Below are 17,791 nucleotides of genomic sequence, written 5' to 3'. Positions count from 1 at the left end.
GCTCCGTTCACTCTCAGACAAGGGCTGGGATCACCCATGTCTCCTTGTAACAGACTGCTCGGCACATGAAGGGGTGGGTGGCCAGCACTACGCCCTGCCGCCTTTGTCTCCCTAGTGGCGATATTTACCTGTGGCCTCTCTATGTACTATGAAGGGCCATTGCCTGAAACGTCACATGTAATATACTTTTTCCTTGTCAAGGCAGCCTTAATTTCTAGTCGATTTAAAGCTTTCGTGACTGCAGGGATTCATATTCTTGGTTCTTTCGGTAAAGTCGTATAGAAGGGAAATACGAAAATAATAAAAATAAAACATAATAAAATTAAACATAAGATAATATTTTTATAATGTTTAATTTGTATTATTTTATTATTTCCCTTCTACGTGACTTTACCGAAAGAACCAAGAATATTAATTTCTAGTGTTGAGTTTTTTTAAGTTTTTTTATTGAAGCTGATAAATCCGATGAGCTATGAAGACTTTCTCATTCACAGGTGTCCAACCCAAGCTGCTGTAACATTGCAGAGGAAGCCACGGTATATATTGCCACTTCAATACCGCATAGCCAGGCGGTGTTGACTACAACACGCCTGGAATCCAGCACTGTAGAGTCAGCAGCGAGGGTTGATGGATCACTCATTTACCGTGCAAACTCGCTTCCAGTTGGTGTCGAGAAAGGTGCCATACTCTGGCTTGCCAGGAGAAGGCGGTAGAGTGAAATGTGGACGAAACTCCATCTGCGTCCATTTGTACGGGGATAGAATGTTGCCCTGCCGTGCGCGTGGGCTGTCTGCGAGTGCTCCGAGTTCCTCCCACTTGCAAACACGTATTCGTTGGTGCGATAACATCTGAATATATAAAGGACCCGCAGAGCTTGGGCAATTGTTGCTCTAAGTTCACTCGCGCACCTTCCTGCTTGTCTCCGGCTCATTGCATCTCTCAGTCGGTATCTGTGTTCAATGGTGAGTGAATACTGTGCGTGTTACAAGTTTAAATTGTTGTGTACTGGTCTTCATCCAGTAGTATAACTTTAAACGGCTATGCCCAGTGACATCCAATCAACCACTGGCCCCATAAATTTACGGGGGCCCAATTATGAACATATAGGGGGTTTTATATATTTGTTCTTCTTGGATGAATATATTTTATATTTAATTAGAGTAACAAATCGGGATAAATATGTGCCAAATATCTTTCTCGCCCGTTTAGAACATCATTAAAATGTTAAATAGGTCACTAAGACATGATCATCTACAGGGTGGCCACGGAGCTTCTTTGGAATGAACAGCTCTGGGTGCTGCTCCCCAGTCGAAGCCCACGGCTTGATCTCTGCCCACGTTCTCCTTGACAGATTCTTCCGAGCGGATGGTGGCTGCATACTATGGAAGAGCAGTTCGGCACGGCTGTTTTGAGTTGCTCAATATTTGTCAATCTTAAGCGTCAGGTATTCTCCTTGATAATTCCCCAAAAGGCAATTCACCAAAGGGAATTATTATTTCATGTTGCGGTTGTCAGGTCTGAGCTTCGGGGCAGCCACATCAGATCAAATCCTCTCCAAATCCATCGTCCACTGAATTCCTGATTCAAATAATTCCCGAATTGCGAATGCGAATTGCCCCGGAGGCCCCGTCATGCAAAGGGCCTTTGTGGCCACCGTTTAGCATTTATTGGGATGCGATAGGACGCGGACACTGAGAGCGGACACGAAAGCAACACTCTTGCTTGCTATGTGTGCGAGTTTATGTACAGGTGACAGTTTACAGGTGTGGAGGCAGGGGGGGGGGTAGAACAGTAATTTTTCATGAGATGCGAGCTCACGTTCGCACGACACCGCACGTTACAATAGCACCTTCGAGACGCACCGCCGACGCGTGCATTAATGCCGGCAATGAGAAATACAGCAGCGATAATTAGAACAATAATAAAAGCAGTAACATTGAATATACTTGATGCATAGTCTGCTCCCTGATGTGCAACATTGCAACGCAAAGTAACAATGCTCAAAACGTTGACCAGCGAGATGCTTCGTGAGTGCCTAACGAAAGACCCCCTCCCGTCGCAGGAATGTGGAATTGACCCCGTTGGCGCAGGGTTTGCCACTCCCCACCCTTTCGTCCGACAACCACAACCACATCACCTCGGCGATGTGTGCCACCGCTGGCGGCGAAATAATCACCAAAGCCATCGAACAAACCTCGACAATTGGCAGTAATTGAATGGGGGTGGGAGGGCCTTTAACTTTTTCCGAGTTCATGGACGCAATCATTGATCTGCTTACTTAAAATCTCATTATTGTTTCAAGTGCCTACTAAGTACGACTGACCAGTGACCCTCTTGAGAGTGTTACACAGCAAGTCTTGGCCCATTCTCTCTCCCTGGGGAGATTGTGCTTTCGAACAAACATTGGCCTTGCTTCTAAGTCGCAACACATTGAGAAGATCCCTTGCAAATGTCTGGATCATTACATTGAATTCGCTATGTCTACATTTATAGCCGCGATGTCCATTTTCATTGAACATCCTTTGCAACCAAGGGTAAAAACAAAGTTTCTGATGCACATCTAAACATCGCATTAACCGATCATAAAATCTTAATGAAATCATCAAAAAACACGCACGCGCCTCTTTTAAGTGGGCTTTAGACTCGATAAAATCCTCGAAAAAACGAAACTCGATCAATAAACACGGATGCACGTGAGCTTAATTCACACCCAAAGCGAAAATCAGATTTCATCTCGTGGACTCAAAAGCTGATTTGACATTAAACAGATGAACGCTGCCCCGTGTAACCGCGGCAGAATCATCAAGACCACAGTGCTAATTTAGTCAGCAATTCATGGTTCGTATTACGGAAAGACTGGCCCTCACCATGGCAATGGGTAATTTCCACCATTTGGTCCGATGAAGGGCCACTGAGTGCCACACGATGACCCTTGTGAAAAGGGAGACTCTCAGACTCCGAGATTTCTCTTCCTCCTCCCCCCAAACCCCCCCCCAAAGCCGACACAACGTACCGCCCGACAACAATTCTCTCCGTCCCCCATGATCGTTAATCGCAGGCGCATAAAAGGGGGCATAATTAATAGCGCGCTCCGAGAAACGCCACTAAGTAATTATGATCGCAGCTGCAAGAGCGCACGGGGGCCCGTGTTAATCACTGGGACGTGGCGTCAGCTCCGCGCAGCGAAATCTCTCAACACCCCCCCCCCCCCCCCCGTTTAACACGTAGCAGGCTTTCGCGACCAATATTATTCATAATCAACGTTTTTGGGTTTAGATCGCGTTATTTATAAATGCGTCGTAACCCTCCACCACCCGACACGGCCAATCAGTAAAAAAGTGTCACGTTGACAAAAAGACAAATAGTTCACTGCTTTAGCCCACCGGTGTGTTGAAGCGTGAAACCACAACATTTACAATTTTTGAGTTGAACGACGTTTCGCTGGTAATTGCATCCAGCATCATCGGGCAATTCTCCCCCCCACACCACACACACCGCTGCTGTGTGCTCACGGAGCCACGGCGCTAGCACCCGTCGACTGGCCACCCTTGTCGCGTTCGATTAGATTTCACCCACGGCTCGCGTCTCCATCGATATCCGTTGCAATTCCTCTCGTCCTCGACCGTCGAAGCAGCCTCAGTGAGGAATGGGCCCCTCGCCTCCCCCCCCCCCCACGGCGGATGCGAGAAACAGGGACCCTGGCCGTGAGCTATTTTACGAAGCGAACTTTTTATTTATTTTTACCAGGTGAGGCCCACTGGGCCGTAGATATCTTTTTTTGAGAAGTGGCCTGGCCACAAATAGTAGCTCAACGAAGTGGCTTATGACCGTGTGTACATTTATAGCAGCCAAATACTCTATTGCACGTTGATTCTAAATGTGAAGAGAAAAATGCACGCGACCACGGGGAAAGAGAGAGAATCACGCAAACTGCAAATGTACAGCAGGCGTCAGGGTCGTGATCGAATACACGACCACTTGCATATCAGACGAGGAGTTCGCATCTCGCCACCGTGACGCCCCAAACACCTCCGCGTTTTTAGCAATCATAAGATACCTTGAGCTTTTATGGTCAAATAGCCTTTGGAACAAGCTTGCCTGAGAATCTGAGGGCATCAGATTTAGTGAATGGTTTTAAACGAAATCTTAAAACATACCCTTTTAGATTGGCGTTTAATTAGGATGCTTTGTGTTAAGTGTGTATTATGCATTTTATGATACTGTTAGTTCATTATAATGCGATGTAAAAAAGAAATATGCGACATTCTTATCGCTGTGTACATTGTGTCAGTCGCTTATATTTTCTCTTGTAAAGCACTTTGTATTGCTTTATTTGCACGAATTGCGCTAGGTAAGTAACGTTTGATTGATTGCAGTTCCCAATCACTTACATCTCAAAATCTGAGATTGATAAACCTGAGCCGTGAACCACGGTTGGGTCTTGTTGAGGGTCAGAGTTAATTAATGTTGTACCCAAAGGCGGCTCAGCGGCTTCGCTTAGTTTTTTGAACCACAGCCGTACCCGGGACATGCCATGCCATCGTAATCAATACTCAAAGCATAATCAAATCGGACCGGTGGCTCAGTGGTAGAGCGAGTGGCTTGTAATCGGAAGGATACGAGTTCGAATTCTGATTGGGGCGGTCGATTAAACGAGTCTCGCTTTGCGGGGAAGTCAACGGTGGTTGTTCTATAGACTTGGCCATGCCCTATGAACGTCCACTGTCTCAGGTGATGTAAACAGGAGATGAGCACCAATGCCTCAATGCTCAATGTTGCGAGGCAATCGCTTTGACGTTGACCCGAAGGGGCTGTGCGTGGGTTCGCAAGAGCCTGTGACCGTTAACAAAGCCGGCATTTGATTACCCCATCATTATTACATAAAGGAAGTATTTAATTCCTTCCAAGCCAGCCCAACCTGCCTACGACCACGTCGGCGTCCTATCGTCAGGATTACGTAACACAATTGTTGCACTGCCAGGACTGAACGCTGCCAGGATTATATAACACAATGCTTGGTAATCTGGGCGAATGATGCGACTTAATAATTTGTACGAATCGCGATAGTAACTGCGCTTTCTCGCCCCCCCCCCCCCACCACTTGCACCCGGGGTGTGTTTCATAATCAATCGGGTTGCGTACGCACGTGTATAACTTTAGTGACAATTTTTGTTGCGCGTATGTCTTTCCGGAGGACCTCCTAATCCGCCCAATGACCCCGCAAATGTCAATTATTTAGCCGGGAAAAGTATCACTGACTCTCAATGCCTACTTCAGGAGCATCCTGCACTGGGATGTTGGGTTTCTTTCTATTGAGCATTGCCACTCTGCCAATGCCATACAAAGCGATGTTATAATGTGGATTCAAAGTTCTAGCCTCAAATAAACTCAGCCATTCATACCATCAGGGGTCAACCAAAATGAGTACAATTTTAGCGGGAAGCCAACAGTGGTTGTGCGATAGATATCCATGCCCCTGAAAAATAAACGTAGAATTTCCACCATGGACTCTATAAGCAGAGGTGAGGTGGGCCGATGGCTCAGGGTACAAAGATGCTGAGACCCTGAGTTCAAATCCAGGTTCCAGACGTCCTGTTTAGTCACCCGGTGGCTGAAACCAGGTTCCAGCCGCCCGGTGATTAAGCATGGTTCACGGGCGCAGTGATTTGATGGTCGTGGCTTTGTCACCAATGACTCAACAAAAATCAATAGGCGTTACATTTAGCTTTCAAATTAATTTGATTACTCACCAGCTCTGAGCAGAACAACAACAACAACAACAAATATTGATTCGACTACCAAGCTGCAAAACATTTCTCCGCAGCGGGTCAAGCGAGAAAAACACAAGACCTGGTGTAGAAATTTCTTTTTTTAAATGCAGAAGTCATTCTGTGATGTCTCATCGCACAGGCCACTCTCTTACACGTGGCGGTCGCGCTGCTCTGCGAGAGCTCCAAATGGACGCTTCGTTATGCGACGCGACACCGATGCAGGGTTGCCACCTTGTCCACACAATAGGTGAGAGTTGGTGAGGTGCCATACCCCGGCAAAATGTGCATAGCGCCTGCTCCATCGGCACGGGATGGAGTATTGCTCCTTCGCACGCTTGGGTTTTCTCCGGGTGCTCCGTTTTCCCTTCACGTGTAAACACGTATTAAATGGCTAATATAACACCTTCATATATGTAGAGGATCCCAGAGCTTGGGGTGGGCACCGGCTCCCTGTGTGGCTGCCTTCATCGCTTTCCTGTGCATCCTGTATGTTTACCGTTGAGCGCCGCGTTACAAAGTTGAATTATTATTTCCACATGAAAGTAAACAAAAAACAAAACATTGACCAGCAGACGCCCTCCTCATGCAGAGCGAGCTACAGACCAAGCATGGTGCTCCAGTGTTTTCAAATAGACCAGACAAATGGCTTGGATCTTTCTTGACTGATAAACCTCCATCATGTGCATCAGTGTTTCACACAAAATACTGGTTTTCAACACTTTATTGCCTTGCCCTTTTTTTTACCCTATAACGGTTCAGAGGCTATGCCTGTGAGATTTGACTTTTGCTTTTGGCTTTACGAGGCTCTGCGTACATCAGTGCACACAAGAGCCCTCTCTGTACGCTGCGTTTTCCAAACTCCGACGGGATCTGTCTGCGGCGTAGCGCGGCCCGCTGCGGGAATGTGGCCGTGTGGTCTTTTTTTTTTTGGGTAGCAACGAAAAATAAACATCGCCGACATTATTTATGAACTAGCCTCAGTGGCCCCCGTTCATCCCCGGGAATTTATGCAAACGTAATTTTTTGGCGACAGCTAATTTTTTTTTTATTTTACCGACGCCCAGAGCTCGAATTTCTCATGGAACATTTTCCTGGCATTCCCTCCCCCCCCCAACCCGCACCATCCCGCCAACGGCACCACCCACCCAAAAACACATCCGGGCGACAACAGACGGAGGGAAATATTTTCCAGAGCTCAGCACCGGACAGCTCCAGGCGCGAAACGAAGCACCCCTTGCCGATGCCGCAATCGTAGCGTCGCCTTGCAGGGGGTCCGGAGGTAATCCTCTTTCTTCTTGGCCACAGGCAGGGTCGAGCATCCGGATCTATTCAGGGGCACGCCGCGCCTGTGTATCGGTGGAAGGGGGTCGGGGGCGGACGTTTCCAACACACACGAAGAAAAAAATCCACAACGTTATTATTCCTAACCCCGAGGCACAATCTGCCACACAGCAGCGGAGGTAATGCAACGACGACGGTGACTCCAGACCGACAGCCACGTTTGCGCCCGTCGCGTTCGCGCGAGCCGCTTGCGATCGCGACCGAGCGCGTGCGCGCGCGGGCTGCATTCGTCTGCAGCGCACGCGCGCGTAGGCGCGAGCATTCCCTTTTAGCCGGGGATAATATATGGCCCAGGGCTATTAGGAAGCGCGGCGCGGGGCTAACGACGTGTCTGGCTCGAAAAAGTCTCCCCCACTTCCGACGCCGACACGATCGTACCGGGTAATCATTTAAGGCTGAGTCGGCATAGGGGAGGCCCAGGACAGTCACACATAGTGTGAATGACTGCGAGTCACGCCTAGGCGCGAACAGGATTGTGGTGCAGCGCCAAGCCACTGCGCCGCTCACACCCCCCCACACACACGAAGACGCACAACAACAACGGCCATTCCCCACTGAGTGACGGTGATGTCACCAGTTCACTTTGTGCCAGGCTAGGTACACTTTGAGGCCACCACGTCAAGTGATGGTGGCCTGCTTGCAGTCGTTCACGGGACGCACACAGGCGTTATTGCCTGACTGGCTGAGATGACTGGCAGATGCACCACCTGTGTCTCACCACTGTGCCAACACATCAAGACAAAGGTGTCCCATGTGGCTGACGTCTGCAAATGCTGTTGGCGAGTAGCACCTACAAAGGCCGATACGCTACATCAGAGGGTGGGTGGGTGGCCAGCACCACGTCTAACCGACTTTGTCTCCCAAGTGGCGATGCTTACACACCGCACAAGGTACTCATTCGAGGCTGAGTCGACCTAGGGGAGGCCCAGGATCGGTTCAGCTAATCGTCACTGTGTGTTGGTGATCGTGAGCGAGAATCGAACTCGGGTGGTCAGGTTTCTAGCGCAGCGCGTTAACCGCTGCGTCACCGCTCCCCACGATCAAACGACAACCGCCGTTCACCACGAAGCGGCGGTGACGTCACCGCGGCTCTTGTGCCAAGCTACGTGCGCTTTCAGGCCAAGCACCGCTGTCCAATAACAGTGGCGAATATTTTTAACAGACCCAGGTGCCGTGGGTTGACTGCCTGAGATGACTGGCAAATGTGCCGAATGTGCTCCCCTCTGTGCCGACTTGCTGCGTTGTAGCCGCTCGTCGTTGTGAGCGTCGCTCCCGCAAGACGCGCAGACCCACGCTCGCACGGACGGACAGACGCGTTCGCACGGACGCACGGACGGACGGATTGCTTGCCCTCTACGACGCCCCACGGTCCGCCCAGACTCCTCCATGCATGCGGGCGCCCTGCAGACGGGCGAGGCGATCCCCGTGGTCCCGCGCGGAGTCGTGCAGTCCCCGCAGGGCCCCCTCGAGGGAGGCGTGGAGCCGCGCCGCCTTCAGCAGCGAGTCGGACATCTCGGCGAGACTCACGCGCATTCTGCTCGCCGCGACAAATCGGGAGGTCAGGGGCGACACGGCGGAGAATCGTCGGGATCAGAATGTTTATTTAGAGCGGAGGTGGAATTCCGATGAGCTAATGAAGCTCTTTTTTTTACAGATGTGCAGAGTAGGGGGGGGGGAGGTTCAGCAAGTTACAACAGCAAACGATACGAAGAAAACGATAGGAGTGCGAAATAGTGAAAATGGTAATCAAGTCAAAGACGAAGGCAGGTTAGGCCCATGAAACTACGTATCTCTTATTCTTGGTTCTTTCAGTAAAGTCACGTAGAAGGGAAATCATCATTAGGTGTGAAATCCACAGCAACCTTGTTTCAAATTTTCTTGCTGTGGATTTCACACCTGATGATGATTGCTTGTGTTGCAGTCGAAACGTCGTGATAATTGATTGTTTCATGTTTTTATTCTTTTATTGTTTCCCTTCAACGTGACTTTACCGCAAGAACCAAGAATATGAATCACTGCAGTCACGAAAGCTTTAAATAAAAATTTACGCAACTCTTTTTCAGAAACAACTTGGCCATGAATGAGTGGCGTCACTGCACCCCCTAAACCCTCTTCTCTCGGCTCGTGTCAATTCGCCCATTGCAGTAGAGTGGGCAGGTTGCTTGAAACACTCGAATTAACTTCAGTTCCCTCGTGCGGGATGACCACTTGGGGCCGGTTGCCGTTCTTAATGTCTGCCAGCGCAAAGATGATACCGTCAGGACTGGAATCCTAATTGAGCTGTGAATTTATTCAATTACCTGCACGCGCCGCCCTTTGAGTTGCGATGCGGAGGTGAGGCCGGCGGTAATTATAGCGGGGGGCCTGTGCGTGCCAACGTGCTGCGGCTGATCCGCAAAAATCCTGAGGTGGAGCACTTCATCTGCCCGGAATTGGAGCATGAAAAGAGGGGCCGCGTTGGTTCACGCGCGTGAAGCAATTACGCGCTCCAGGGGATCACGGAGTTGAATTCCTGCCGGTGTTTCTCTTGCGTTCTTTCTTCCCCCACCGCGCAGATCGGATCGTCGCTCTGGCGTGTAATCAGTTGTGTTAAACTGAGGACGAAGAGTACCATGTAAACATCCGATTCGCGATACAACCAAAAAAGTAAAGTTATTAAAATCGGAGAAATTATCTCGCTTTAAAAAAAATTCGCACTGAACTAATAATGGGCGTGTTACCACCGACACTCGGGTTTGTGTTTATAATCGTAAAAAAATATAACATTGCGGCCTCCCTGCCGGGTGAAAGACTCCTCCCACACGAGTCATCCACGATGTTCGTTTCAGCATAACATCACCACAACTAGTCACCGCTGATGACAAGCCGGGGCTGGAAATCGAGCTCGGGTCGTTGGGTTTATAACGGAGCGCGCCAACCATGACGCCTCTCCTCTTCTCCCTCTTTTACGTTCGCGCAGAAAGCATCGTTCATGATATTCTAGGGCGATAAAGGAACTGCATATTTGTTTTACTCCCCTTGCAAAATACAATACAAGTTGGTGTTTCGGGCGTACGGTCTCCGCATCTCACTGCGCTGTACAAACAGTTGGGTGGGAGGCAGTGGCGGCTCCTGCAAAATCTCTCAGGGGGGGCAAATGTCTGGATGATTGATAAGGATAAGGTCCACCCATGCAATGGATAAATTAACAGCTTAAGCATATAAAGGCAACTTCACTTCTTTAATATTAATGAAAAATAAAGTGACTCTTACAATACATCTTGTTTGTTTCTATACTCACTATTATTACAATCCACTCAAGTTTCTTTTATTAAAGATTCCACTAGGTGGCGACAAATTATATTGTTGGATGAAACGTGCTTACGTATGATGACGTAAGCACGTTAGTGCGAGCCCTCCCGGAAGCCATAGATAATGCATTGCAGCGCCCCCCGTTCGAAAAAAAACATCTTTGAATGTAAGTCTATGGGGCCACTCGGGGCGATTCTCAGCCGGAGTGAAATCGCCCAAAAAAAGGCGGTACTCCACAGAACGTGACATGACGCTGATTGGACTATATCCAGAGGCACAGTGACGGCATGCGTGACTCTGTGGTTGAATGACATTGGTGGTGCGTCGCCCAATCGCCCTAATGAAGAAACCGCCCCTGGTGGGAGGCCACAAGTTAGACAGGGAGAGAAGATTGTACGTGCGAGTGTTGCTCAAAACAAGTCGAGGTATAGCAGCAGTCACAGGCAGAGAGGGAGGAAGAGGCGTTCATAGTCCAAACTTCAACAGGCTCAACACTCGCTCTATTCCTCGTGTTGAAATTAACTGATTAAAATGAACCAACGATGTGAAATCAAACGTGCATATTTAATTCATAGCCCCAACCTGTAAACAGTACGTGGGGTTATCCGTGTAGCACTAATACGAGAGTTCAAAACGTTCTGATAAAGATAATTTTGAAGATTAAAAAAGACATGAACATACACGAGCGTAAATGTTTGTCTTGAAATGTACAACTTTAATTAAGAAGCCGAAAAGTTTTGCTCAGTGTTGGTACCTGGGTATGACCCAGGATTCGGACCACTTGAGCTGGTGACACTGCTGCGATATTGGATTCGCATCCAGGGTTTAATCATCTTCATCGTAGCTGTACATATAGCGGCGGCGTCCGTTCATGCGAATTGCATCTGACAGTTGCCGAGGAGCCACAGGCGAGCTGCTGGAAGGTAGCAGCCATGCGGTGCGCCGACGCTACCGATATTTGTCCAAGTTCTACGATCCTCAATATATCAAAATGTTTCGTGCCGATGGCTGAGTGCGATCCGCATCACCCGGAAGAAACCCCTTACGTGCGAGGAGGTATCTCTGTAAATTAAAGCTTCACGGCTAAGTCTCAAGATGACTTCTCAAGACCGTTCCAGCATTGGGCTGTTTGTGACCAATCCAGTTATTGTACGTGATGAGTGTTTAGCTAATGCATGGGCATAATATGACTTTGAAAACCCCCCACCCACCTCCCATGCATTTCACGATTAGCACTATTCGCATTCCTGCATTTTCCATAAATATGCTAAATTCTTCTTCATATGCAAATTATTTTGTCAAGACTCTCTTCCTCCTCCCTTACAGCTTAAATAGACACTCCAAGCCTAAGACGTGTCATTTAGACTCTGTCTTATCGACAGACATGTTCTTCACCTGAGGACGGCTGCTTGCGTTGTGGCCAAAACGTCGTGAGAATTATTTTATTATGTTTTATTTTTATTATTTTATTACTTTCCTTCTATGTGACTTTACCGAAAGAACCAAGAAGATGAATCCCTGCAGTCACGAAAGTTTTAAATCGAAATTTATTTTTTGTATATTTTACCAGGTAGGGCCAACTGAGTTATATACAGTAACTATTTTTCAGAAGTTACCTGGCCACAAATGATAGCTCTACGAAGTGGATGATCATGCTGATATTTATCGCGGCAAATACTCTAAAACGCATGTTTCTAAATGTAGAGAGAAAAAATACAGAGATCCCCCCCGGAGACAAATCCACGCGACCACGGGGAAAAAAAGACACGCAGACTCCAAATATACGGCAGGCGTTAGGGTCGTGCTCGATCGAACGCACGACCTCCTGTGTAACCAGGCGAGGTAGTTAACATTCCACCACCGTGGCACCCCACGAGCTGGCACTACCAACTCCTGGCCGACACCTCACTGCCACAAGCCTTACCGACCTGCTGGTGGTGGGTTTGGTGGACCCATCCACCACGTGCCACGCTCAAGCCTTGCTTAAAGCGTCCGAGCGAGATCGGGCGAGATCTAAACAGCCGCGCAATCAGTGGCGAGTTTCTCGCAGCTCGGCTCGCCTCGGCGTGCAGCTCACAGAGCGAAAGGCAGTGTTTTTTTGGGGGGCGCCACGCTAACGAGATGTTAACTACCTTGCTCGGTATACAGGAGGTCGTCAGTTCGGTCTGGACACCGACGCCTGCTGTATATTTAGAGTTTGCGTGTCTCTCTCCCCGTGTTCGGCTTGGACTTTTCTCCGGGTCCTCCGTTGTTACCCCTCACATTTATAATCAAAATGCGTTTGGAGTGTTCGGCTGCTATACATTTCCACATGATGATAATCCAACTTCGTTGAACTATTATTTGTAGCCAGGTCGCTTCTGCACAACAGCTATACCGTATAGCTCAGTAGCTATTACCTGGTAAAATAAAACAATTAATTCGTTTTTACTGGCAAATGAGGTTCCCATAGTGTAGATGCTTGCCCCGAGCTCTCATACTCTGATGGTGCATTGTCTTTGAGTTGTGCGCCTTTTGGCGTCATCTGGTCCAACCCATGTGAGACTAGGCTCTAAGGAAAGCTGTCTCGGGTGTGGACCAATCAATTTCAAGGACAGTGCACATTATCAGAGTTATGTTCTTTTGTTTGTATTATGACTGCAGGTATTGCGGTCTATGCAAACATGACTCCTTGTAAAAAGGTGTCAGTTTTGTTGCCAGATAGAAGGGTAAAAAAACAATTATCATATTTTTACCGGCAAATGAGGTTCCCATAGTGTGAGTTAGTTAAAGTAAGTTTTCTGTGACATACGACACCGATGAACAGCGCGCGCGACACCAATCACCTGGCCGCCGCCTTGCCAACGGCGTCTCGCTCTTCCAGGGTGTCGCCCGCGGCCCCCTCGAAAGCTGCCTCGACTCGAACGACTCCCCGCTGCAGCTCGCCGTGTTCTCCACGCAGCGCGCTCAGCGACGCACGCAGAGCACCGGCGAACGAGCCGTGCTCGCCCGCCTCGGCCAGCACCGTGTCGCGCACGCTGGACAGCACGAGCCCGTAGTCGTACACCACCCGGCGGACCCGGTCCATCTCCTGCCTCGTAGCCGGGCGGCACTTGCCCTCCCAGGGGCGCGCGGGGCCCGCCGTCTCGATGGCGAAGGAGATGCCGCAGCGGTCGCTCCCGCTGCCGCTGCCGCTGCCGCTGCCGAAGACCTCCGCCGAGTCCGTGATGAGGATGGGTTCTGAGCGATGGTCCTGGCGACCCGGTGGCACGACGCTCGCGGAATTATCCGTCCGTTGATCGCGAGAAGCAGTGGTCGTTGTTGATGATGATGATGTTGTTGCTTTTGGAGTGGTGGCAGTCGTGGTGGTGGGTCCATCGTGGTTCAGCGAGCGCCGAGGTGTAATTAACGGGCGAGGAGAAGGAGGAGCTACTGCCTGCGATTGGAACCACGCGGAGGACAACGCTTCGAGTCCCGAGCCAGAGCCTCCGTCGTTGTCGCCGTCACCGCTGATGTGGCTCACGGCCCACGGGACGCAGAGAAGGAGCAGAGCCACGGCTCGGCAGCTCCGCGAGAACAGCATCATGAGGACCTCCTTCCTAGGATGAGCCGGCAGACGACGGCAACAGCTTGGGGCTGGGTGAAGTGCGCCTCGAAAACGATACCCTGAGCGGAGTGTCCGTGTGTTTTTTTGCGCAATACGGAGAGTTAAAGTTGGTGCGGTGCTTAAAATGTCCTGCACTAAATGTTTACCCCCTGTTGATTTTACGGTTCCAGAGCTGTTATCAGAAGTCTGAAAGACCGAAACGCCGATAGACTTTCCCCCCCTTAACAGTAGAGACACGTCAGGAAGAGAGATCGATTTACTTGGTTAATAACAGCTCGATACAACAATACGAACCGCCCTTACGGTCAAATGAAAGTTAGACTGGACTTCTTTCAAAAAAATACCGAGCAGTCTAAAACAATAACGAAGCATAAATATTAAAAGAAGTTAGCGTGAACATACATATATATGTGCACGTGAAAAGGCAGATAGCTCGCTCTTAAGAGCGACTACATCTGTTTGTCATAACCGAATCGATTAGAGCGCAAAGAACGAGCGGACACACACGGAAAGAATGCAAGCACTTCACCGAGTCGATAGGTTTTCTCACGGCACTGGCCAACATCGGAATTCAGAGGCTGCGAAAGCCGCTGACGATGGCCACTGCAAGTTACACAGACGGTGCCCTGATGTCCTCTCGATCACCCAACCACGCGTTCACGCTGCTATCCAAATCGAGACCTTTCCCCGCACGCTGCGTCTCCCGTTCACCGGCGTCGACCTTTGACATCCACACGCCAGCATCACGACCATGAGGTTTCACTGTTAATATTATTGCTTGCCACGTAAATAAAAAAAAACAGTCTAAAACCTGAACCCCCACACCGTTTGATGAGTTGTAGTGGCGGAGCGGAAGTCGGCGAAAAAGTTTTGGGTAGCAGCGCAGGCAGATACCGGCGCGTCTGTCTAGACAACAAAGCCAAAGATTACCCCCAGGATAGCCTCAGCAGGCTGTCGGGGCAAGTGTGCTGTTGGCGAGTAGCAGCACCTATGAACACGAGGGGGGGTGGGATTGCGTGGGTAGCCAGCACCACGCACGAGACAACTCCGCACACACTACAACGCATCGACTCCGTTACAAGCCGCGTGCCTCTATTGAGCCATGTGGTAGAGGGAGATGAGAAGGGAGGGGGTAGTGGGAGGAGCGGTGGATTGTGAGGGGCGTTAAGTTGTGGAGGAGAGCGGTGTTTTTTTTCCCTCTTCGTGTTAGGGCACGGGGTGTGTTTGTGCTGACCAAAGGGGGGTGGATGGTGGTGGCCGCGCTCAGCCAGTAGCAAACCAAGTGAAAGCTTAGCGCCCCAAAGGCTCAATGTGCCCTGCATTCATGGGCAATATATTAGCTTAAATTCAAATAACTGCATCGTAATGTAAACACAATAAGCTAATTACGGTGACAAGCCGGTCAATATCTCTTGTCCATTGTATCTGCATCTCTTTTTTCCCGTCTCACGATATCGCTGTGTTTGTCTGCATTTCTATTATCTCACTACAAACTGTATATCTCGCCTATCTGTCTCTCTCTCTCCTGTCGTCGGATTGAGAGATGTTTGTGAATCAAGAGGTCGATGCCCAAAAAAACATGACAGTACTGTTGAGGGCCCCATTGTGGTAACACCCCAACTGAGCACCACCACTACAAGACCGCCACCTGAGTTGGATTCCCTGCAATGGTTGGCAACTGACATTTGACTCGCTTGTGGGCCCTCCCCTAGGTGGACTCAGCCTTAAACACGAGTGCAAGCGCTGGGGCAGACACGTGGCTTTGGCGTGGTCTTGTCCACAATGCCCTTTATTCGTGTGACGTTCTGGCCTTAGGAGGTGCTCGCTAACACTAAATATATAATGAACATGTACGGCTAAACAGAAGTTGATGTGTGTGTGTGGGGGGGCTGGGATAGCACTGAGTTGGGACGTGAAAAAGGCGGACCAGCAGAGGCCCGCTATGAAGCTAAAGTATTTAGTGAAAAGCTATGAAGAAGGGCCATTGTCCGAAACGTCAGCTATTACATATATTTTCCCCGTTTATGGCAGTGTTATTGACGAATATGTTGAGTTTTTTTTATATATGAAGGCAAAATGATCGCTTTACAAATGAGGGCCTGTTGCTTTTTCTCTGTTGGCGAGTGGGAGTAACAGCTGCTGTGTGTGAGTGCACGTGTGTGTGTGTGGGGAAGCCTTGTTTGTGTAAGTGGGCAGCAGTGGCATATCGTGTTTCCTGCACTGCCCTTACAGTTCCCAGCAAACCTAGGTTCCATTACTGGTCCCACGCACTCCATCAGAGGGGCATTGTAATATACGGTACGTATGACGTGCAGGATTGGAACGCCTCCAGGTTGACTCAGCCTAAAATCGGTGTCTTCCACCTATGTAGGTAATACCAAGGGGGGGGGGGCGCAATGGTTAGCGAACTTCGCTTTGTACCTGGCCACATGAGTTCGATTCCCGGGCGGCACTAACATCAGCGGCGAGCGATTCCTTAACAAAGGCCGGACCACCCACACCCCCCCGACTCACACCCTTCCACCAGCCTGCACTCACCAGTACGGTGAAGTATGGTTAGGTGAGACTCCCATGACCGAAGTGAAATGTGCGATGTCGTCGTCCAGCCGCGACAAACTGCACTCGTGTTTTCTGATTCAAAATGTCTGCTACGGTATCGTCAATTCAATGTGTCTTGTGGTTTTTAAATCCTTTATATTAAGTTCGCTTGCTTGCTTGCGTGCTTGCGTGCTTGCGTGCTTGCTTGCTTACGACCGTGCAAATCTTTCGGTCGTTTTTTAACCCACTTCCCGTGATCCAATCGAGCTGACATTTTGCACACAGACTCGTTGTGCGAGACAATTTATTTTCGTGAAATTTTTTCCCCTAAATTTTACACTTTTTAGGACAAAAATATTATATTTAATTACCAATTGCTTAATGGTGCCATGCAATCATCTGACCCATAGGTGGCAGCCATCTCAAGCCAGAGGACGAGAGGACTCTAGCCGCCACGCATATAAAGGATTTATAGTGAAAAACTTTGTTTTTACGGGTTATACTTATTAATATCTGACGCTCCCATTGAGATGAGGTTCGTAGCGTTAGACCAGGGGATCGACGACCTTCCGCGTGCTGCTCGTTTAATTGACTGCTTTCTTGGCGTTATCTATTGAGGACCAACGTCTCTCGCATTGACCGCACGGCAGAGGTCGCAACCGGGTACCCGATACCCGTACCCTACCCGATACTCGGCTACCCGTACCCGGCCGGGTACGGGTACGGGTAGCCGTTTGCGACCCTGGTGCGGCTGGGTACGGGTACAGGTACGCCGTGAGTCACTGGTGAGTCACCGTTTGTCACTCATTTCGGGTAGGGTACGGATAGGGAACGGGTACCCGTACCCGTACGGGTACCCGTTTGCGACCCTGGTGCAGCCGGGTACGGGTACGGGTAAGGAATCAAAACCCGTTTGCGACCTCTGCCGCACGGTGCACTGCGGCTCTCGTTACTTCCCTTGCCGATCCCCTGTGTGCGACGTTCGGAACGTTTGTTGAGGTGTGTTCTCCATTGATTTCTTCCCCGGGTCTCTCTTGAAAAGGAGACTTTTGGTCTGGATAGGCTCTAGCCTGGTCTAAAAAATAATAATATGCGGTACTAAATTTTGATTTAAAGCTTTCGTGACTGCAGGGATTCATCTTCTTGGTTCTTTCGGTAAAGCCACGTAGAAGGGAAATAATAAAATAATTATTTTTACATAATAATATAAAATTCTCACGACGTTTCGGCCACAACGCAAGCAGCCGTCCTCGGGTGAAGAACA

The 17,791-nt window shown here is 49.4% G+C and overlaps 1 protein-coding gene across 1 annotated transcript; it reads right to left on the bottom strand.

Annotated features, from left to right (window-relative positions):
- Positions 1-3,710: 3,710 nt before the first annotated feature.
- Positions 3,711-15,074, bottom strand: LOC133353333 (uncharacterized). The gene is made up of 3 exons (XM_061569482.1): positions 13,229-15,074; positions 8,463-8,646; positions 3,711-7,117 (listed from the first exon to the last, which is right to left on the bottom strand). Exons 1-2 carry the CDS (start codon positions 13,966-13,968, stop codon positions 8,466-8,468), a joined length of 921 nt encoding a protein of 306 aa, XP_061425466.1. The 5' UTR covers positions 13,969-15,074; the 3' UTR covers positions 3,711-7,117; positions 8,463-8,465.
- Between the last annotated feature and the right edge of the window lie 2,717 nt (positions 15,075-17,791).

The sequence above is a fragment of the Lethenteron reissneri genome, chromosome 43 (assembly GCF_015708825.2).
Source record: "Lethenteron reissneri isolate LAM-NWPU_2019-01 chromosome 43, ASM1570882v1, whole genome shotgun sequence".
Taxonomy (NCBI): Eukaryota; Metazoa; Chordata; class Hyperoartia; order Petromyzontiformes; family Petromyzontidae; genus Lethenteron; species Lethenteron reissneri.
The sequence above is the reverse complement of the archived record's forward strand: the minus strand, read 5'-3'. Positions and strand labels throughout refer to the sequence as shown.

Bases quoted from the DNA above. Each gene is read 5' to 3' on its own strand.
- LOC133353333 (XM_061569482.1), bottom strand. From the start codon at position 13,968: ATGATGCTGTTCTCGCGGAGCTGCCGAGCCGTGGCTCTGCTCCTTCTC. The intron at 8,647-13,228 runs GTGATTGGTGTC...CGCGGCGAGCAG, and splicing joins GTTGGCAAGGCGGCGGCCAG to AATGCGCGTGAGTCTCGCCG.